This window comes from Carettochelys insculpta, chromosome 26 (assembly GCF_033958435.1).
Source record: "Carettochelys insculpta isolate YL-2023 chromosome 26, ASM3395843v1, whole genome shotgun sequence".
NCBI classification, from domain to species: domain Eukaryota; kingdom Metazoa; phylum Chordata; order Testudines; family Carettochelyidae; genus Carettochelys; species Carettochelys insculpta.
Window position 1 is genome coordinate 4,328,510 of NC_134162.1, and position 23,050 is coordinate 4,351,559.

Consider the following 23,050-nt stretch of genomic DNA (forward strand, 5'->3'; position numbering starts at 1 on the left):
GAGCTATGCTGATTTTACACCTGTCATTGGGAGGGAATTCCTCTCCCCTTACGCCTTGTAAAGTCTTTGACAATGGTGCGAAATAAGTGTAAAAAAACTTGACCGAGTCAGAATGGTTACGTTTTGTGCTGTGTGCTGCTGGCACAAGTGTAGTGGAGAATCAGTCCTGCTAGCTAATGCTTCCCCCACTCCTGGGGGGAAAATATTTTTGCCATTTCCCTGCAGCCCGTCAGGTTACCAAGAGAGCTCTGGAACCCTAGCAAGATGGATAGAAAGCTGGCTTGATGGTCGGGCCCAACGGGTAGCGGTCAGTGGCTCAATATCTGGATGGAGGTCTGTTTCAAGCGGAGTGCCGCAAGGCTCGGTTCTGGGGCTGGTGTTATTCAACATCTTTATTAATGACCTGGATGAGGGACTGGGTTGCACCCTCAGCAAGTTTGCAGATGACACAAAACTAGGGGGAGAGGTAGATACATTGGAGGGTAGAGAGAGAATCCAGAGGGACCTGGATAAATTGGAGGACTGGGCCAAAAGAAATCTGATGCGGTTCAATAAGGAGAAGTGTAGAGTCCTGCACCTGGGGCAGAAGAATCCCAAGCATTGTAACAGGCTGGGGACCGACTGGCTCAGCAGCAGTACGATGGAAAGGGACCTAGGGGTTATGGTGGATGAAAGGCTGGATAGGAGTAAACAGTGTGCCCTTGTAGCCAAGAAAGCTAATGGCATATTAGGGTGCATTAGTAGGAGCATTTCGAGCAGATCTAGGGAAGTCATTATTCCTCTTTATTCGGCACTGGTGAGGCCACATGTGGAATATTGTGTCCAGTTTTGGCCCCCCCAGTATAAAAAGGACGTGGATTTGCTAGAGCAGGTTCAGCGAAGGGCAACAAAAATGATTAAGGGTCTGGAGCACAAGACCTATGAGAAGAGGCTGAGGGATTTGGGCTTGTTTAGTTTCCAGAAGAGAAGACTTAGAGGTGATTTAATAGCAGCCTTCAACTTCCTGAAGGGGAGCTCTAAAGAGGAGGGTGAGACATTGTTCTCAGTGGTGTCAGATACCAGAACAAGGAGTAATGGTCAGAAGTTGAAGAGGGAAAGGTGCAGGTTAGATATTAGGAAAAACTTCTTCACCAGGCGGGTGGTGAAGCACTGGAATGCGTTGCCTAGAGAGGTGGTGGATTCTCCGTCCCTTGAGGTTTTTAAGTCCCGGTTGGACAAGATCCTGGCTGGGATGACTTAGTAGGGGTTGATCCTGCTTGAAGCAGGGGGCTGGACTAGATGACCTCCTGAGGTCCCTTCCAGCCCTATGATTCTGTGATTCAATGTCCCCTCAAAGGGCATTTAAACAGAGTGCTGATGTGAGCTGAACCCTGAGTAAATCTAGAGCATTTGGGAGCTGATGGGGAAGTACAGCTGCTCGGTCAGAGTAACCTGAATAATGCATCCCACCAGGTCGGCAGACTGCCTAGGCAGCAGTCATTCATTGAGACTCGTGTTCCCTCTCATTTTTAATATCCACGGAGAGAATAAATTTTGTTATCTGCACCAGGGCATGTGCGGAGGTGCACCACCCACAGAAACACACACTGCTGGCTGTGGACGCTCTGCGAATCAGCTGGGTGGCACCAGACTCTCTCCTGGACAGCCGCCCAAATACTTGACTTCCAGGGAACACTGACCGAGACACCCTGAATTTGAGAAATAGATTGTTTTGACAGAAGCAAAGTAAACAGAGTGGCGAGGTAGGGAACAGAGCTGACTTGCACTACCTGTTGCCTAGCTACAGAGCTGGTTTCCTGCTTACACAAGTCTTGTTGCACCAGTTTCACCAGCATCACAAAGTCCAGGGCAGCTATCTGGGTTTGTGAGCTAGCTGATGGCTTCTGTCTCCTGCCCTGATTGTGGCCTCAGTGTCTCATCTTAGTCTCTTACAGCACTGTGCTATTACTACACAGTGCCAGAGTTTTGCGGGGTTACCTCTGTGCCCGGCACAGTTTCTTAGATGTTAGACAGTAGGGTAGGTCCCTGAGAGAGCCTCTGCATTTCAGGGGCAGGCCACTCTGCCGGCTGCTTTATTTCAGCCCCTGCCTTGCATGTCAAATTTATTAGATTTCAGTCGTTGATATAACCGTTAATTTAGGATCAGCTGGAAAAAAAAAATTATCCTTTGGATTTCTGTCAAAACATGCCAACGAATGGAGATCCCATCTGCCCTTCTACCAGCTGCCTCCGTTGATGGCAGGGCAGAAGCCAGTTATTTAATTCATCGGGGAGCTTTGACTCTTTCCTTCTCAACAGTGGGCTCTTTCTTCTCAGTGGGGGAGGAGGAGATGGGTTGTGGTATTCTCCCATGGCAGTTCAGAGGAAACAGAATGAGGCTCCCTGATCGCAGAAGCCAGCTGGGGACAAATGTTCTGTCCAGGTGCCTGGATGGGAGCATCTGGGATGCTGTTACAGAGTCAGTGTGGCTGAGATTAGGGTTAGGAGGCAATAGAGAAGATTCCCCTCTTGTTCAGGTGGGTGTAAATCTGGAGGGCTGCCAGGCTACTCCCTCTCCCAGGTCGGTGGGGTTCCCCCAGCCACAGGGATCCCACAGCTGTGGCTGTCAGCAGGGCTCTGCACCCTAGCTGGCTCCCAGCTGTGGGGCTGCTGGGTCCCCCCACCCCATCTGGGGTTCCTACAGTTAGGATCCTAGCTGGGCTCTGTGGCCCAGCTGGCTCCCACCCATGGGGCTGCTGTGGTTCCTTTGGCCGGGATCCCCATGACTGCGGGGCTGCTAGAGGGCTCTGCACACCAGCCGGCTCCCAGCCACAGGGCTGCTGGTCCTGCCATCAGGGCTCCATGCCCCAGCCAGCTCCCAGCCTTGGGACTGCTGGTGGTGACTGATGTCTGGTCCAGCAACATCCATGGTCCTGCTGAGTGAGGGATGTTGCCCGTGCTGGATGAGGGAGCTTAATCCCTCCTGTGCCAGAGTTTAGCTGTTGAGTGTAAGCCTGACCGACCCGGGTCATCAGGAGGGATCAAACCTGCAACCGTTGACGTTAAAGCCGTGTGCTCTACCACATGAGGTGAAAACCAGCTGGCTCTCAGCTAAGGCTGTAGAACAGACTTCACTCTCCCTTGTCAGGGGTCTCAGTGCCTCTGTGGTTACGGAAGCGTAAAGTCCCCTTTGCACTGCAAGCATAGAAGAGGAGGGACTAGACCTCCCAGGCAGAGCCACACTCTTTATGAGGTACCCACCTGGAAGAGTTAGGAACAGATGGGCTCTCCCACTCCTTGCCCCATGCTCCCTTCCTAACCAGCCCTCGCGCTGCAGGTTACTTCTGGAAGGAAGCTGCACGGCCCAGGGGACTGGCAGTGGCTTTGAGGGATTGATCAGAAGGCGACTGAGCAGCACAGACACTAGGATGAGGTTTTCAGTAGGCTGCAGAAGCGTTCTCTCCCCCCCCCCCCCCGCCGCCCAGGTCACCCATTCAAATCCAGCCCAAAGTGGCAGCCGTCAGAAGTTGCTGCTGGGGATGGATGGTTGGTTGACAACCAAGGGGAAATGGGTTGACAATGAGCTGGTGTTACAGGGGCTGTCACTGCCATTAGCTCTCCTGCATCCCATTATCTCCCAGGCAAAACCATTATGCTGCCTTTGCCTGTCTCTATGACTGAGACACCGGCCCGACCCATCCCTGGCACTGAGTCCCTAAGGTGACGGAGGAGCCTTTGTGCTTTTGGCTGCAGTCTGACTTGATTTCATGTGTCCTGCTCTAGCTGTCTCCAGGTTCTTCCCTTTGCTTACGGCTCTCCCCAGTGGAGAGAGGGGTAATGAGAGAGAACAGGCAGCTTCCCTCCAGGTGGGGATGAGACGGCAGCCTAGCCTCCTGGCATTTTGCCTGCTGCTTGGGGCGCTGCAAGGTCTCTGCATTAGCCTGGCAGCAAGGACGGCTGATGGGGATGAACCTGGCTAAACTGCTAGAGCAGCCGAACAGCACACAGCCTGGGGGTTGGGAGATAGACTAGAGCCCCTTTGGAGAAAGAAGACCTGTCTAGTGCGGTTCACTTGTAGCTCAGGGGCGCTTTACTTGGCGCTGTGGTATTGGTCTTCGCAGAGCTTGTGGGCTTGGGGTTTTATTAGCATTTCATTCTCCCTGCACCCTGGAGCTTGGCAACTGGCTCAGAATTGGCTTGTAAGGTTTTCCCCAAGCATTTAACCTCTCTCCTCAGTGCTCCAATTGCAGCGCCAGTGCCCACAGGCTCACAGCCCCAGTAGCTCATCTATCTAATACAGTGAGTGGTTCTCAACCCGTGGCCCCTGGACCACTTGCCACCCAGTCCGTACACCAGTGCAGCACATGTGACATCGCAAGGCAAGACGGGTCATGTTAGGGGAGGCCCTCACAACACAGTGTGTGGCTCACAGTGGTAAAGGGCTGGAGAGCCACTGATCTAATGGTGCAGGGTTGGTCCCTAGCTTCTTTTCTGCCCCTCCCCTCTCTTCCAAGGAGGAACCTTGGTCCTTAGCTGGGCATAACTTCAGCACAACACACGCCATGTTTTCTCATGTTCTAGGTAGGGTCAGCTGGGTTGGTCGTGTCACTCAGCAGTAGTGTTTCAGACCCTCTGCAGACTCAGAACGTGCTTGAGTCCATGACAGTCAGTGGCAATCGGACACTTAGGTTCTATAGACCCATGTAAGATGTTCCGGCCTTAAAGCCTGAACTGACAATGAAATATTCATAGAATCATAGAACATTAGAACTGGAAGGGACCTCAAGAGGTCATCATGCCCAGTTCTCTGCCCTCCCGACAGGACCAAACACCATCTAGATCATCCCCGATAGGTGTCTCTCTAACCTGCTCTTAAATGTCCCCAGTGATGGAGATTCCAAAACCTCCCTAGGTGACTTATTTCAGTGTTTAACCACCCTGACACTTTGGAAATTTTTCCTAATGTCCAACCTAACCCTCCCTTGCTGCAGTTGAAGCCCATTGCTCCTTGTCCTGTCCTCAGAGGCCAAGGAGAAAAATTTTTCTCCCTCCTCCTTGCAATACTCTTTGAGGTACTTAAAAACTCCCATCATGTCCCCTCTAAGTCTTCTCTTTTCTAAACTAAACAAGCCCAGTTCTTTCAGTCTTCCCTCAGAGCTCATGTTCTCTAGACCTTTAATCATTCTTGTTGCTCTTCTCTGGACCTTTTCCAATTTTGCCACATCTTTCTTGAAATGTGGTGCCCGGAACTGGACACAATACTCCAATTGAGGCCTAATCAGCTCTGAGTAGAGCGGAACACTGACTTCTCGTGTCTTGCTCACAACATTCTTTGTTATTGTGCAGTCTGGAATTCTTTCATAGCGTGATCTCCCTTCGCTCGCTCTGGGGCTTTCGAAACAGCAGGCTAAAAAAGGAGCCCTCTGAGAAAACCCCAACGGTTCGACTTGTTGCTGGACAAAGGTCAGAGCTAAGATAAGAATTATGGGTCAGATCCTCAGCTGACATAAAATTGGAGCTGTTCCACTGACTTCAAGAGAGCTATGACAAGTCTGGGTGTCTGACCCTTCTATTTTTATAGGAGAGTTGCACCCTCCAGACTGATTGTAATCTCCCCTGGGTTAGACCTAAAACTGTTGTAGCACCAATGTCTAAGCAGAGTCACTCAGGATTCACACTAGTGCAAGAGATAAAGCAAAATCAGGTCTGGTTTTGCTTTTCTGGGGTCTTTTGGGCTTGATTCATTTGTAAATTGCACTGGTGTGTATCAAGAGTCAGACCTGTTGAAGTCAGTAATTTTGGACTGTATCCTATTAAACGCCCATAGACTTCAACACAGCTCCATCAGTTTTCACCAGCTGATGAGTTACCCTGGGAGTAGGGTAGGATCCAAATGGTCTTTTCTCCGGCACTTTTTCCATCTCTCTCTGTCTCACTCCATCTTCTCCTTCCGCGTGCTGCGGACAGTATCTTTCACTTCAGTGGTTCTGGGCACCAACCACACCAGGGGCTGTGACGTCATTCATTTCTAACTGCTCCCTTTTCCCTGGGAGCCCAGGGTGGGACTTCGGGGTATGGATCTTCTCAGCCCGCCACAGCCCTAAACTCAGCATTTAGTCCGCTGGTGTGAACTCCCATAGCTCTATGGGCTTTGATGCTGGTTCACTCCAGCTCAGGATCTGGCCTGTAGTTTTTAACTGATTTGCAGTGCAATGGTCTCATGCAACAAGGGTGGTCAAGAGAGGGTCTGTCATATAATCTGACTCAGGTGCTTTGACCCAAAGAGACTGAGTACTGAACTTGGCCTAACCTTGCTCTTGTTTCAGGCTGCAGGAGTTTTTGTACTGGCTCCAATGGGAGCAGCATTGGGATTGTGACAAAGGCTATAGGTTACTGCAGGTCACTTTTAGAGCAAGTCGGGTCCAGGCAAAGCTGAAAGCCTGTATGTGCTGTTAACAGAGAAACTGGAGGAGATTCAGCAAGCTTCCTCCAGCTCGGGCTTTTCTGCTCAGAGCCTTTTCAGGTGCTTTTGGAAACAGATGCGATGGATAATGGACTCATCATGAGCTCATCCTGGCAGGAAGGAGGTCTGAACGTGGCTGATCGGGGAATAAAACCCATTTCTTCCACAGAGCATTTGCTTTCCATCTTATTATTTAGAGCCCATTTGCAGATGCATGAGAAGCCTGATTGCTGTCACGCTCGGCAGAGGTGCTTTGCTAAGCATTTTACACCAGCAACTGAAAGGTTAAAGGTCTGTGTCGAATGGGGCTGGTAGGAAAGCCAGAGTCTTCCTATGATCTTGGTTGTCTGCACTGCCCCAAGACTCCAGAATCATCCCAGAACAAAAATTACTCTGGAATTACTGTAATTTGCAGCTGTTCTACGTGAGCAAAAAATTAATACCCCACCCCCAGTGCCAGCTGTTGCATAGATTCCATCCTTACCTGCCTGTTCCGAATGGGGGCTGAGGCATTGGAGGGCAGCATCTTGCCTGGACACAGGGGCCCAGTCGCCTGCTCAACTGGTATAAATTGCTATGAAAGCGACATGGATTTGCACCATCTGAAAATCTGCCCCTTTCCACTGCAGTTGGGTCTGACAGATGTCCAAAGAGTCTTCCACTGAAGTTACAACTCCTGGGGGAACCAAAAACTAATTTCTCTATTCTAATGGAAACCCAGACAGATTCTTAACTCTGGAACTGTGAATAGCAACCCTATCAGTTACAGCAAGAGCTGTGGCATTTGCATGCAAAGCGATTGAAGGCTTTTAATTGGTGCTGTTACACCAGCCTTTCATGTGAATTCATAATGGACACTTAAACAAATCTGTTACTAGAGGCAGTTCCATTTCATAATTTCCATCGCCTCATTTCCAGCAGCTGCTGCAGTTTGACACGCCTGCCCGAGCGTAGCTCTTGTAAATGACTCTGGCCCAACCTAGAGACCGGAGTTCAAAGTCTATCTGCAGGACTGGGGTGGCATAGGCATAGTGAGCTTCCCAGCATGCAACTCTCGGTGTTCATCTGGGGCCAATTTTGACCCTGGGAGAGGAATGAAATGTAGGGTTTGAGCTAGAGCTGCACAGATTCCTTGGAGCTGTGTAAATTTCCAGCAGCTGAAAAGCTGGCTCATCCCTTCTATGACTGTACAGCGCTGCCTTTTCTAACGGTGGCTTACAGCTGGGAGGTGTACATCTCCCTGCTTCGGTGGCTTTGTATGCCTGCAGCTTACTGGCTCGTGCACTGGCCTGGGATGCAGGAGGCCATTGTTCTGGCTCGGAGCTGCTGGATGACTGTGAGCAAGCAGCTTCCTCCCTCTGTGCCTCAGTTTCCCCAGTCTCTAAAACGTGGCTAATGATACTGCTCATCCATGGTAGAGTGTTCTGAGATCTACCGATGAGTTATTTACGAAGTAAGTGTTGTTATCACCAGCAGGAACACAAGGCAGCTTTCGCCTGAACTACCAAACAGCCCCCAGATGACTTATATACCTGAGCTTCTTCCTGCTTAAGGGCAAATTCCTCTCCAGGATGCTCCCATAGGGTTCAGTGGCGATATGGTGCCAGGGCTGGGTGTGAGCAGTAGAGGTCAAAGCCCCTCTGGGCTGGGATTTCAAATGCACTCGGTTCCCAATTGGGCACCTGGAGCAAGTGGCAGTGTTTTCAGCTGAGTTCAGGATGTTCTCAATAGGGCAGCGAGGGGCAAACCCATTGTTCTCAGTGTGAGCTGTTGCAACCTGATCTCTTAAAATCCTGGCCTGGGAAGGCTCAGACCAGAAGGGATTCTGAATGAATGGAGCTGCTGCCATTCATACAAACCGACAAGCTGGCTGATTGCTCTTGGAAAGGGTGAGCTTGAGGGCTCCCAGCTTTAATGCCTGATCACCGTGTGCCTGGGAATGGAGTTTTTATCACACCACGCAGTTGCCTTTATGACTTAGAGGGAGCCTCATGATCTAATAGTGGCACCATGAATTTTAATTTCTCACGGTGAGCCGTGAGCTCAGGTGACGAGCAAATTGCCTGCGAGAATCACGGAGGCACAAATGCACCCAGGCTACCTCAACCACAGAAGTGCAGGGGTAGATTCAGGGTCTTCTTTTTTTATTTGTAGTGCTGGTGGATGGTGCCTGGCTGACATCTTGAAAGACCTCAAGGCCTAAGTCCTATAAGATACATCATCACTCCCAGCAGCAGTGCAAGTGACCCATAGCCTCTTCTGTCCATCACTTCTCAATGAGCATGGTCAGGCAGTGGTGGGTTTTGACATATTGGCCTGTTCCCCAGAAAATGGCCAAAGAGCCACCAGGGGATTCCTGATCTGATGTGAAGACAGGACCCAGGAGGGAAACACTTTGTAGTCGTATCATCTTCCTGGCCCTTGAGGTCTTGATCTCCGACACCGTGGTCTGATATGAAGAGCAGGTCTAAGGCCAAACCATCAGAGCCCAGCAGAGGTGATCATTTTGAGAACATCTCCAAGGGGTTCTGGAGGGCAGTGGTTACTATGACAATGCTGGGCTCTGGAGACAGGTATCCAACACTAGTCGCCTGGGCATCCCTGGAGAGGTGGTGTCCTCCCCTTGTCTGACCTCTAGCAGGGCAAGCTTCTGGGGTCCACTTTGAGGGAAAATGAAGGGGTTACAAGGAAGGCTGGGGTCAGAGAAGTTGTATGAAACATATATAACACCAGGAAGGTCCTGTGGTTGAACCCCTCCCCACAGATTTAGACATAGTGTGTATTTTCTTTCTGCCCCCTTGTGGCGATTAATCAGAAGGTGAAGACGTCTACTTTTAACGCTGCTTTTTTTTTTCCACCTCTCCCGGCTGCCCCTGAATTGTTCCCCTAACCACTGAGGTTCATTTCTTCTTGCAGGTTGTTGCCTTTGCCTCACTCTTCTTCATCCTGGTCTCTATCACGACGTTCTGCCTGGAGACACACGAGGCTTTTATTAAAAACATCAACGTGACTGAGACGGTGGTGGTTGGCAACAACACGACTAGACTGACGACACAAAAGGTGGAGACAGAGCCCATCCTTACTTACATCGAGGGAGTGTGTGTTTTGTGGTTCACGCTGGAGTTCCTGGTGCGTATCATTTGCTGCCCAGATAAGTTGCTCTTCATCAAGAACCTGCTCAACATCATTGACTTCGTGGCCATCTTGCCCTTCTACCTGGAGGTAGGCCTTAGCGGCCTATCCTCTAAGGCTGCCCGGGATGTGCTGGGCTTCCTGAGGGTGGTCCGTTTCGTCCGGATCCTCCGGATCTTCAAGCTGACGCGGCACTTTGTGGGGCTTCGGGTCCTAGGCCACACGCTCCGGGCCAGCACCAATGAGTTCCTGCTCCTCATCATCTTCTTGGCCTTGGGGGTCTTGATCTTTGCCACCATGATCTACTATGCTGAACGGATTGGGGCCAAGTCTTCTGACCCTAGTGGCAGTGACCACACTCACTTTAAGAACATCCCCATTGGATTCTGGTGGGCAGTGGTCACCATGACAACACTGGGCTATGGTGACATGTATCCCAAGACCTGGTCGGGCATGCTGGTGGGGGCGCTGTGTGCCCTGGCTGGGGTACTCACCATCGCCATGCCGGTGCCTGTCATCGTCAACAACTTTGGAATGTACTACTCCCTAGCTATGGCAAAGCAGAAGCTCCCAAAGAAGAAGAAAAAACACATACCCCGACCAGCCCCGCTGGACTCCCCCAGCTACTGCAAGTCTGAGGACAACTCACCTCGCAACAGCACGCAGAGTGACACCTGCCCCCTGGCAGCAGAGGAGGTGGTGGTGGAGAGAAAGCGATCAGGTGAGATGCAAAAGCTCATGCTAAACCAGAGCTGGACAGGGGAGGAAAAAGTGCCAGGTAAATCCCAGCTGAGGGAGGCTCTAGGGCAGGGCCCGGTGCTTTCACTGACTGCTCTAGCTCCATGGAGACACTCCAGATTCACAGTCTGGTCCAATGCCATCACCTGCAGGTGAGACTGTCCCAAGAAGGGCCAAAGGCACTCAGGTATTGACAGAGGCAGCTGGCTCAGCTGATCTCATCATTCTGGAAGCAGAATCTGTGCAAAGCAACTACAGGTTGAACCTCTCTGGTCTGCCAACATCCGAGGTCTGGCAGGATTTTAGTTATCTGGATGTCTATTTGTCAGGGTGTGGTCAAGTTTCCCACGGTCCCATAACATTTGTCCTGGCTCTCAGTGTTCTGCACTGATATTTAGCGCTAATTTACCCCAAATGTCTTCTAAGAGTCCAGGATGCAGTGGAAGTGTTGGTAATGCTGCTAGGCAATGTTGACCTCTCATGGTTTGTCAAATTCTCTTGTTCGACACCGGTCGGGTCCTGAGGGTGTCGGACTAGAGACGTTCAGCCTGTAGGAACTGTGCTGTATGGACCTGATTTTGCTTTCACACTGGCTAGGGCCTAATTCCTTTACTTGCCCTTGGTGTAAATCAGGAGTAATTCCACTGAAGGATTGACTGACTGAAATCCACCATGAGATCAGAAGCAGCCCGGGAGTGTTAACCATTTTACCAAATTGCAGGGTGAAGATCGCACAGATGAGTGTTATTCAGTGCTGCTTCCTGTCTGCTTGACATTTCTGTGTCAGTCCCTCATGTGCCCTGTGCTTTCTCTTGCTAATGGCTAGCTGACAGAATTGCAGTAATGCATTGGCAGCTCCTCTATGCGCATCTGTGCTATCAGCTAGCCGGAGAACGCCAGCTACGAGCCAGCACTGTGCCTTGGAATATTTGCTAGCCTGGCCTGTGCATTGCCTGACACCTTAGTAACTGGTGTGTGCTGGTAGCTGGCCAAACCCATGTCAGGACCTGGTTCCCCGAGTTTGCACTGTGCCCCATGGTTTGCCTGAGCAGTTCCGGTGACCTGGTACTTTCATCAGGGGCAGGTCAGCAGATGGAACTTCCATTCCTTTAGGAAATTTTGACATTTCAAAATCCATTTCTATTTCAAAACAGAACAGAAAATGAAAAGTTTGAAATTTTCCAGCAGATGAAAATTCTGGGGGAAGGTCATTGCCTTGGGTATTTTCAACAAGGTAAAAACATTTCCTTTCAATAATGTTAGAGCGTGATAATGCACAATCACTAGGTTTGCCAGCCTTGCAGGACAGGCCTGGAGTGGCATGGAATTGGCATTAATCTCCCAGTGATTATTGAAAGCAATCCTGGCGATTTTAATAAGATCATTTAAGAAGATGATCTGCTGGTGGGGAAAAAAACCTCTGGGAATAGCTTCAGTCAGAGTTGGCAACCCTAACACCCAAATGCAGGCTGAGATTAGCATTTTCATCTAAAAAGGAAAGAAAACCAAAAGGATAAAGGCAAAACAAAATGTTTCAGCTCTGGCAACAACTGTCAGAATGATTTGTTGTGACTTCTTGCTGTTGAAAAATGTTGCTGCAGTTGACACTGATCTGGGCAAGCATTCCCATTTTGACAAAACAGAGCTTTCCAATGGAAAGCTGTTGTCAAACATTTTCTCACTAGCTCTTTTCACTCTAGCTGAGCTGGTTGACCCTCTGGACTCTTTTCTCCAGCCTGTTCGCGCCACACAGAGCTGTCAGCACTGAGTAGCCAAATGTCTTTGGTGTGCCCAGTTTAGCAGCCAGCCCCCAGTGGACTGGCTCACAGAGTAAGAGATGCAAAAGCAACAAGGCGTCCTGTGGCACCTCATAGACTAACAGAAATGTATGAGCATGAGCTTTCGTGGGCAAAGACCCACTTCATCAGATGCAGAGTAAGAGATGTAAATCATTGCTGGGGTGTCTTCAGAGTGCAGCCGGTCACTGGAGCCCAGGAGCTGCTGTTGGCTCCTGGTTTGTGCTGTATCTTCTGGTGCCAGGGCTTGACTGTAGTTAAGCACTGTGTGGTTGTTGCCTGGGGTTTGTCTCTCTCTCGGGTTTCTTGCCGCAGGCTGCTGGCTGGCAGAGGAAGTCACTCTGAGGCCTCCACGGGGAGCCTGGCAGTGCCGTACTGCTCATGGCAGAGAAAAGATTCTGATGCCTATCTTTTTCCAGAGAACAGCCGACCCTTCTGACTAAAAAACCTCCTCTCCACCCACCCTAGCAAAGGCTCCCCAAGAGCCCAGTGGCTTTGCTACCAACAGATGCTGCCAACATGGGCCAGATCTGCAGCTGGTGCCAGTCAGAGCGGCAGTATTGACTTTACCTCGGCTGTGCCAAATTGCACCAGCTGAGCCCAACCTGTCGTGTTTTTTCCCCCCCTCCAGTTTTGAATTGTAAACAAGAGAGGCATTTAAATTGCACAAAGGGTTTGGTTTAGAGCCAAGGAATCTGGAGCAAAAACTGAAAAGCCGGCCTCTGCTTGGCTTGTGGGAGTCCCAGAGCCATCTACATCACTGGCTCAAATCTATCTAGCTCAGTTCTGGTGGTGAGAGGATTTAGGGGCAGTAGATCAAAGCGGTAAATAGATAGAGTGGCAGCTGACAGGCTGGGTGAAAGTGAGTTGGCTGGGTCTTTATCCATCTCCCAGCAAAGAGGGGTCTTCATGGGTACACTGCAAAATGAAGAGGTGATGGTAGCCTGGGTGTTAGTAGCTGGGGAGGCATGGTAGTGTTGGCTTGACCAGAATATGCACCTCAGTGGAAGCCCATGCCACCATGTCTACACGACTGTTGCTCCCATTTTGCCAGCTAGATAGAAGGTAACATGGGTAAACTTACCAGAGCTACAATCATACCCTCGGTTGCAGAGTAAACATACCCTATGGAACTAATGTAACTGGCACCAACGTCCATCTTGGTGGCAATCTTGACAGAGACAACAAGGCTCTTGAGACTGAACTGCTCTCAGGTCTCAGCTGTTGGTGTCATCAAGAAGGGAAGCTGACCCTGCTATTGTCCCTGATGTTCTTGCTCTCTGGAGGAGCATCCACCCTCTAGGGCTGTTAATCTGGTGTATTTCCCCAACACTAAATTCATACCATGTGCAGGTCAGATCGTCAGCTTGTGCAAACTGCTGTAGCTCCACTGAAGTCAGAGAATCATAGGGGTGGAAGACGCCTCAGACGGTCATTGTGTCACACCTGATTCAGTGACCTCCTGAGGTCTCTTCCAAGTCTTTGGTAAAAGCAGGGCCAATCTCAGCTAGTCAGAAGGATTACACTGAATGACAGCAGCTGAGACTCTGGCTCTGCTCCTGTTCTTTCATGGGTGTTCAGTAGGGCTTCCTACGAGCCTGTGTTTTAGACCTGTCAGCATAGGACCTGAGCACCTCTGTTAAAGGTGCAGCCATTTCCCTTCTAACCCCTTCCATGTATACCTCACGGAATGTTTTCCTTCTAAACCAAAACTTGCCTTTGCCAGGACCCAGCCCTCGGCCAGAGCCCACTGAGTGCAGTGTGGAGCCATAGACAAAGAGCTGGGGTTGGAGGTGGGGAGGGCTCTTTCCAATCCTGTAGATGACTTTGGTGCAATTTAGAGTCACCTCAGGACTGATATGAGGGTTGAGCCCAGTGGCCAGGTACTCAGCTGGTATAAATTGGTGCAACTCCATTGGCATTAATAGAGCCGATCCTCGACCGGGGTAAGGTGCCAGCAGTCCAAAGAACTGAGTAGAGCTTCCCTTGTTTAACCTGCTGCAGTGTGGGCTCCATCTCTACATACTGGCGGGTTTTTATTTTTGCAAGGTCTAAACAGAGCCCCTCTAGTTCCTGGGAGAGCAGCATCAAGTGCTCTGGGGAATGAGCCAGCAAACCCTTTCGCAGTCTCAGTGCTACTCACACTCCTAGGGGCTGTACCTGCCATCGGGCACACGAACTTGCCCCACAGAGGGGGGAGCTGGCCCACTCATTTCCCCTGCAGTAGCGAGCCACAGAGCTTCCCCCTTGTCAGCAGCAGGAGCGTTCAAGGATGCCGGTTTGTCAGTTTCTCTGGAAAATTGATATTTTTTCATGCTTGTTTCCCTCCCATCCTGCTCCCAGAAGACTCCAAACAGAACGGCGACGCCAACACGGTGCTGTCGGATGAGGAGCAGCCCCTCTCATCGGCGCACGAGGAGAAGCGGCCCATGAGGCGCTCCAGCACCAGGGACAAAACCAAGAAAGCGGCCACCTGCTTTCTGCTGAACGCCGGTGATTTCTCCCGCGCGGCCGACGGCAGTATCCGGAAAGGTACAGGCGAGACCCAGAGGCATCTGGTGGATGAGTGAGAGCATGGGCAGGGGAGTGGAGGAGTAGGGAAATGTAACGCTGATTTCTCATGGCGGGGGGGCATTTCCCAGTCAAGTCCCTGTTTGTCCCCCCCAACTAGCAGCCCCCTTTGAAAGCAGAAAGCTGCTTTTCTCAGGGTGCTGTGCTCCCTACCCTTCTCCTGCCTGCCGCAAGGTGTACCCACGCGCTGCGCCCTGGGGCGAAACGCCCCCACCATCGCATGAGGACAGCTCTTTAGAAGTGACTGCTAGAGGTTGCCCACGAAGTGCCACTCTGCCCTGAGCTTTGGCTTCGTCAGGCTTAGACCTTCATCTCACTCCACAGGCATGTGCTGTTCTTACAAAGCGCTTGCCCAGTGCATCATACAATCCATTTCCACTGGCCTATGTGACCCTTTTCCTCTTTCACCTCGTGCAGCTGTCCCTAGGACGTCACCGCCTTCCCATCCATTCCATCCTTCTCAACCTTTGTCTTCTTGTGCCAGCTGGAATCGCCTCTGGGCTTCTTTTACCAATGCATCCCCCTCTGTTCTCTGGGTCCTTCTTCCACATCCACACCTACCACGTTTGCTCGTCCCAGCCTTACCTAGAACCACTAGACCTGATTTCAGCACCTTGTTCAATGACTTTTAAACCTCTGCAATGTGTGTGTAATAATAAGCTACACATTAGACCTCCCTGGTCCAGCACCCTCGGGATCAGATCGGTCCCGAACGGTGGACTTGGCTGGACTGGGGTGGTCCCCTGCTGCCAGCTCCTCCAGCCTGCTGCTGGCTGCCCTTTCAGCCCTGGCTAGCCACCCTGCTGCTGGCCTCAGCTAGGTTGATTGTCAATCTGCCAGCACCCTGGCTCCCAGCCCTGCCAGGTCTGCTGTGGTAGAACTGTGAGCTGGGGCTACCACAGCAGCCCTGAGCTGCCAGCCCTCCTGGGTCCTGAGTCCCAGCCACTGGGGCTCTCTGGCCCAGGAACATCCATGGTCCTTATGGACCACAGATGTTGCTGGAGCAGAGGGTACTGGTTTAGGGAGGTGCAACCTGATACTGATTCAATGGGGTAGTGTTTGATGCGCCTTTTGCACAGAGAATCAGGTTTGCTGTGTCTACCCCACTTCCATCCAGCTAGACCACCTGCCTGTGACTCTACCTTGCTGCCAGGATCTTCTCTGTCCAGCTGCTGACTTTTGCTCCAGATTCCCCGGTTCTGCCCATCCCTTGTTCATCCACCTCCCACTGAGGCATTCTAATGCCACTCACCTGGCTAGATCCCAGGCTGGTGTAACCTGGAGAAACGCCACTGAAGTCCAGGGAGTTTCAGTTAAAGCCAGTCGAAATGTTTTCTAGCAAAAAGTGGTGGTGGGGGCTGGGTTTGGTCAGAACGTTCAGGTCGTGTGACCGAATCGGCAATAACAAATAGAAGAGGTTTTGGCGAAACGGTTTGGTTTTCTCTAAACATTTGGAGTGTATGTATTTCAAAACCCAAAAATCATTGCCAAAAATGGCTTCTGGGCAATTTCAGTTTTTTTCAGCGACAAAACTAAAAGAGGCTCATAAGAAATTTTGAAACTAAAAAAAAAAAAAAATCCAATAAAAATAGTTGGCCTTTTCCAACTTGCTTCAGTTACGCACATTTGCACCAGCTCGGGATCTGTCCGGTGGAGTTGCTGTAAGCTCTGACTGAGTAGCCCGAAGGTTGGATCCGCATGGGATTGCACGGGTCTGCTGGTTTCACATGGGGTCCTTGCTCCTCTACTCCATCTTGTGTGTTGTTGTTTCATAAACAAATTCTGCAAAGAGCTGAACCGTGAACTTGGACGATAAATCAAATCGGGGTTTTTTATTTCCTATTTAACGAGCCGCATGAAGAGATCTGCTGGCTCCATCCTCACCTGCTGCACACAGAAGCGGCAGCTTTGTTCTTGAAATCTGCTACTGAGACCTACTCCCTCACTTTCTCTCTCTGGCTGATGATGTAACGTGATCCAGCCTGAGAGCTGGACTAATCCTGCCTTACTGGGAACCTCTCAATCCATTGTTCAGGAGTGCGGCTAGTTCTAACCCAGTAGACAGGGCCAGGGTGTATTACCCATTCCCTTCTGCAGCAGCACCTACTGGATGGGATGGGGCCAAGAGCAGAGAGGAGGGGCTAAGGGCAGTCAGCTTCAGCACGCCCTGGACCATGGCGCTGGGTCCTTCCTCCACTCCCTCGCAGCTGGAACCACGCTGCTGCAGCACTTCAAAGGGACCTGGAGCTCTGGCCACCGCCTCAGCTACTTTCGGCAGTGGTGGTTGCTGGCAGCTCTGGGCCCCTTTGAAATGCCAGGCCCAGGGGCAGCTGCCCCATTTGCCCCTCTTCACCCCCTCATTGGTGAGCCTGCCCCTCTGTGCCCAGTCTGCAGTGGAGATGAATGCCTCACAGCCCCCGCTATGGGCCTAGGCAGCTTACCTCAAACTGGAGGGGCAAGTGCTTGCAGCTCAGACTGGAGGCTCTTGGTGTGAGCCAAGAACATTGGGTGGACCGGCATGGTTCATTGCCCAGGGCTGGGGAGGAGTGAGCCATTTCTCCCATGCCTGTCTCTCCTGCAGTCTGAACTGTGTTAACCCAGTGGCAAGGGCCTAGTTCTCTTGAGGGCAGAATAAATGACATGTCATCCAGTTCCCCTGGTACCGTGCACGGAGCTGGGAGAGGCAGGGCTAGGCCTGCCCCCTCAGCTAATGGGGAGTTGATGCTGTGGTCAAGCTGCAGGTGAGACACCAAAGGGAAAAGCAGGACCGGAAGTGAGTCAAACCCCAGACGGCGCCCGCTGCTCCTCAGAGGCATCTGGGCAGTCAGTGGACTCTGGCCAAAGGAATTTTGCTGGACGTGTGAATGAATGAGGGAACAAAAATAGGTCCCACAGTTGTACAGCGCTCCCCAGTGCAGCTTCCTCCCCCAGCAGTGGTGGATGACCATCTTGGCATTACCTGCCTGACACTTTGGGGCTGGGGGGGCATTGTGGCTGTGACGTCCACCTGGTGCCCCGGGGCTGGGGGCACTCTGGCTGTACCACCCAGTGCTCTGGGGCTAGAGCCGGGGGTTAGCCAGCAGTTTTGGGGGTGCTCCAGGTTCTGTCAGCCACAGCCAGAGGGGGAAGGCAAAAGACGAGGAAGAAGGAGGGCTGGGGGCTAGTTCTTAGGCTGGGGAGGTTGGGGAGCTAGCCTCCCCCAAGATGTTGTTCACCTGCCACTCATGGTTGGCTGGGGAATTGGCGCAGCAAAGAAGAGATGGAATTGCAACCCATTAAGCTTCTGGGCTTTATCAGATGAGGGAAGGAATTAGAAGCTCAGAATTACTGGGATTTTCAGATTTTTGGTAGAGTTGGAAGAAAAATTAAATTATTTTTCATGGGACCCTTTGAAACATTTTTATTATAATTTTTTGCTTGCTTTTTCATGAAAAAGCAAACCTCCGCAGGGCTTGCTCAGTGTTCGGAAATGATTTTGGGGGTTTAAGAAAGACTTCCACAAGCCAAAAGGGTGCTACCATGCTGACTACAACCAAGTAAAAATATTTTGACTCACAACGTGGCGGGGGAGAGTTGTTTTAAAAAAAACAAATATTCTCGTTCTAAGTGAAAAAATTTCTGCAAAATGTTTATGTTGGACTCAAAGACCTATTTTGTTTGTCTTTTGAAAATATTTTGACAAGAAAATTTCAACCGACTCTGATTGGTAAACTTCCAAACCAGGGGAAACAAGTTTGAGGAAAGAAGGAAGAACTAACTCTGGGCTTTGCCCTTTAGAGACTGGGTGCCGGCTCTGGCCTGGGAGGGTGTTGGAGGCTGGGCAGGGGAGCGGGTGGGAGGGAGTGGGGTGCACAACAGAGTGTGAAGGAAGTGGTGGGGAGAGCCGCACTTACCGGGGGGCACCCCATGCTTCTGCCGGCCTCCACCGTTACCACTGGCAGCACAGTGGGGCTAGAGTCACTTCCTGCCGCTTGCTCCCCGTGGCTGCCGGCGTCTGTGTCTCTGCAACCCGGGGGCGGGGGGTCTCTGTGTACTGCTCCCAGCAGCTGGAGCTCCCGACAGGCAGACTCAAATGTGGGGCCTCTGGAGCTTAGTGCACACTCCCGTCCCACCTCCCTGAGCTGCAGGGATGCCCAGGCCAGCAGCTGCAGGAGTGAGCAGCAGGAATATGGTAGCAGCAGGGACCCCAAGGCGTTTTAAGTTGCTCAGAGGCCCAGGGGGCACGTGGGGGGCATGCATGACACAGCAGCAGTGCCAGCGGAGGCAGGGAGCCCAAAGAGGGTGGCAGGCAGCGAGTTCTGCTGAAGCCTGGATGCAGACCGGGAATATTTCTTGCGCCAGGGCACCACGCGCCCATGTTTCTCACCGGCTTTACCCTCTGCGGAGATGCAGCCACCTCTCGAGTGGCTGGTGGCATTATAACAGCCTGAGCGATACTCCAAGAGTGCTCCACAACAGAAAGTGGGAAAGACCCAGCTGCAGTCACTGGCACGTGCAGGTGGAGAGGATGCAACTTCCCACATTAGTGGGGGCTCTGGGGCAGGTGTCTCCTCCTTGGTGAAAAGTTCCATTGGCTCTTTCACATTGATGTGTGGTTTTATAGCTAACCTAACGTAGTATCTCCAAACACCAGGCTGGAACACGGGGCCACAAACAAGTGCAAGCAGAGCACTCCTGCCCTCTTGGCTTACCAACAGTCTTTCCTCTAGCATCTGCGTTTGTTGCCAGAGATCTCTCACCCGAGTACAAATCCAGCCAGGCCCTGCTTAGGTAGCTCCCGACAGGCAGACTCAAATGTGGGACCTCTGCAGCTTAGTGCAGCCCCCTCTGCAGCTTGAGCTAAAGGCCAGCTGGCTCTCGCCCTAGGCGGTAGAGGACACTTGCTCTTTCTCTGTGGAGTGGTCTAGGTACCACGACATGGGACCGCTCACCACCCATAGGTGTCTGGGTTACTCTTAGCTCTGACAATCGAAGTAAACACACGCTCACGGCGCGCTAAAATAAAGGGATCAGCACATTCTTTTAACACCCCCCAAGGCATCTAAAGCTCAAGGTTGAGGTTTGGCCGGAAATTGGTGTCCGGTGACTTGGGTGGAGAACAGTGGAAAAGACTCATTTGGAGATAAGACTGTTTACCGTGTGAAGTGGTAAGCGATAGGTCTCTGAGGGGTGAGATGGATGATTCTCAGCATGCTTCAATGAAACACATTCAGCCTGGAGACTAGCAGTGGTTTCTATTCACTGGGGCCTTTGTTTCATGCATTGTTATTTAATGAGGTTTCTTCTGACAGGAGAAGAGACAGACAGGCTTTGATATGCTGAGGAGGCTCCTTTGTATCCAAGTATTAGAACCATCTCTGGATCCTGAGGTGCTCTCAGTCCAAGATGAAACTAATAGGAGCTGCAAATGCTCAGTTCCTAATTGATCTCCTGTCCAGACTGTTTGTGCTGGTACTGGACGAACTGGCAGTGCGGCACGTTCATAGTCTGGTTCTGAGATTTCTGTCAAATGTGCAGACAGGTGCTTGTGTTATTGCAAGCTGGGGAAGTCAGGGCAGTAGGTTTTTGGTTGGAAGTCTAATGCAGGTACCAGCACTAGACTAGCTTTGGTCCTAGTTCCTGTAGAAATATTAGAGACTGAGTACGGTTTGTTTCAGGAAGCTGGAAGAATGTGATTCTCCTTCCCATAGTGCCCTTCTTCCATGCAAGGATCTTCTTTGGTGCTGAGAAGGGCATGTCCTTCCTAACAGAGGTGAAGCACTTTCCCCTCATTGCCTTTCAGAAAGCATGACCTTGCCTTGGAACTTCCTCAGCTGCAGAAATGAGAAAATCACTCATTGCTAGCCTTGAAACATGGCTGCCCATGTCCATTTCGGCATGTTTGCACGTTTCCCTTCTTGTGTACTCTGCATGTGGGTGAACATCCTCCCCTTTTGCTGAGTTCTGGAAGACGTCCAGGCAGCAAGTCCAGAAGTCATCCCACCAGCCCTGAGCAGGGCAGGTCAGGACAGCCCTTGGGAAAGTCAAGCATGGGCCTAATATTCTAAGGACCGCTGTGATGATCTAGTCTGACTCCCATTACAGCACAGGCCAGAGACCTGGCCCCAAACAATCCCCAGAGCAGAGCTTTCAGAAAACCCCCAAATCTTGATTTAAACATTACGGGTGATGCAGGATCCAGCACAACCCTTGGTTAATTGTTCTGATGGTTTGATACCTTTGTCCAGTACTAGCTTCCGGCCATCAGACTATGTTGGACTGTTCTCTAGTATATTGAAAAGCCCATTATTAAATATTTGGTCCCCTCTAGGTTCAGTCAAGCCACCCCTTCACCTTCTCCTGGTGGAGCTAAATAGATTGATGAGCTCCTTGAGCCTCTCGCTGTAAGGCAGGTTTTCCAACCCTTTAATCGTTCTCTGAACCCTCTCTGATTTATTAACCTCCTCCTTGAGTTGTGGGTAGCAGAGCTGGACACAGCTGGTTCTAGCAGCTGTCTCTCAAGCACTAAATACAGAGGTAAAGTAACCTCTCTGTTCCTCCTGGGCAGTCCCTTGTTTCTGAGTTCCTCTGCTCTCCTTCTACGTATGGCTGAGGGGAGGAAGGCTGGCATCCTGCATCTTAAAGAAGGCCTCTGGGCCCAGCTAGCCCCGGCCTACTTTACCTGCCATCAATGGCCTCTCTGGAGGGAGGCGAAAAGCAAGGAGCCTGGCTCTGTTTGGGGCTGACTGGCAGGGAGACAGGAGAAGGTACAGCGGTCTCAGGACAGGGACCACAGTCTATGTGCTCAGCAATCGTGGGAGCAAGTAAGCCCCCACCTGACCCCTCTGGGAAAAGTGGGGGACCCACTGAGAACCCAGCTAAGGGGAATCTGGACTATTGGGGTCATGTCCCAACCTTAAGGACTGAGTGAAGAGTGTTTCAGGGTTCCTGAGCCAGGAGCACAGGGAAGCAGTGCCCCCCAACCCCAGTTTCTGCCTGGCTACACTGTGATCTAACCACTAGGCTACCCAGCCACAAATGGCCTACATTCTTTGTTCCTAAATGAACACACTTGCATTTAGCTGCATTCACACATGCATTGTTTGCTTATGCCCAGTTGGCCAAATGGTCTCCAGCTCTGTGTCCGTGATCTATCCTCTTCACCATTTGCCAGTCCCTCCATTCTTGTGTCCTCTACAAACCTGATCAGGGACGATCTTCTGTTTGCTTCCAACTCATTGAAAAAACATGAAGTTGCATAGGGCCAAGGACCAGTCCCTGTGGGATCCTACAGGAAACACAGCTGCACAATTGTGATTCCCCATTTGCAGTTACATTTTGAGGCCTATCGGTGAGTTTTTAATCCATTTAATATGCACCATGGTGATTTGTATAGGGTTCTAGTTTTTAATCAAAATGTCATGAAATATCAAGTCAAATGCCTTACAGAAGTCTAAGCAGATTATGTCAATGATACTATCTTTATCAACTAAGCTTGGAACCGTGTAAAAAATCCGGTTACTTTGACAAGATCTATTTTCCATAAATCCATGCTGATTTGCATTAATCATATTACCTTCTTTTAATTTGTTATTAATCAAGCCCCAGATCAGCTGCTCCATTATCTTGCCCGGGATTGTGTTGGCTGCAACATTTTGAGTCAGAAAATGATCATCTCTGATGTTTAGGAATTTCACGGGTGTTTTAGTACTGGCAAGGGAAAGCTCTAGCGTGTGTCACTCAAATATAAGTCCCCCGTTATCACACAGTTTTTTACCCCTTCTGCACATTGTAAATAGGTGAGTAAGAAGCTGATTCACCTGTTCCCTACTGTGACTGGTGGTCTGTAGTACCCCCAGCTAGTGCTTTATCTGTTCAGACATTGATACATCAAGAGGAATGCTGGGCATCTCTACCAGCCAGCCAGCTCATGGGTACGGTGTAGCACTACTATCACGCTACATTAGGGTAAATGTTGCTCCATATGCCTGGAGGGCTTGAGGGCCTGGCAATACCATGAGCCCCCCAGATATCCTGTCCCCTTGAGGCTTTAATGGGGCAGTAACATGCCATTCAGATGCCTAACCTCATACCTGTGTGCTACTTTGCAGTCCTGCCCTGCCATCTGACTTCCACTTAGGCTAGATCTATGCTACCCATATTAAGCCTGGCATCTCTGTGCTTTGCCCTGCTCTCAGTACTGTGCCCTCACTGGTTCTGCATTCGCTCGGCCCCATCTGGGCACATCCCACGGTTCTTTGTGCTGAGAGGCTCTAGCTGTGAGAGAATTTCTGTCTTTTGGGGGGGAAGCGTGGGAAGCCTTGCGGGACTATTAGAACCCTAGTGATCTAGCCTGCATCCCAGGGTAGGCCAATGGGTAACTCCCTCCAGG

The 23,050-nt window shown here is 51.0% G+C and overlaps 1 protein-coding gene across 3 annotated transcripts in view; it reads left to right on the top strand.

Moving 5' to 3' along the window:
* Positions 1-23,050, top strand: part of KCNC4 (potassium voltage-gated channel subfamily C member 4) — a 57,704-nt gene that overhangs the window by 5,178 nt on the left and 29,476 nt on the right. For 2 of the 3 annotated variants that reach the window (XM_074977569.1, XM_074977567.1), the window contains exons 2-3: positions 9,359-10,295; positions 14,452-14,640. In XM_074977569.1, coding sequence (XP_074833670.1) covers positions 9,359-10,295; positions 14,452-14,640 — 1,126 coding nt within the window. The remainder of the gene's footprint in view (positions 1-9,358; positions 10,296-14,451; positions 14,641-23,050) is intronic. The other variant, XM_074977568.1, reaches the window with a different exon arrangement.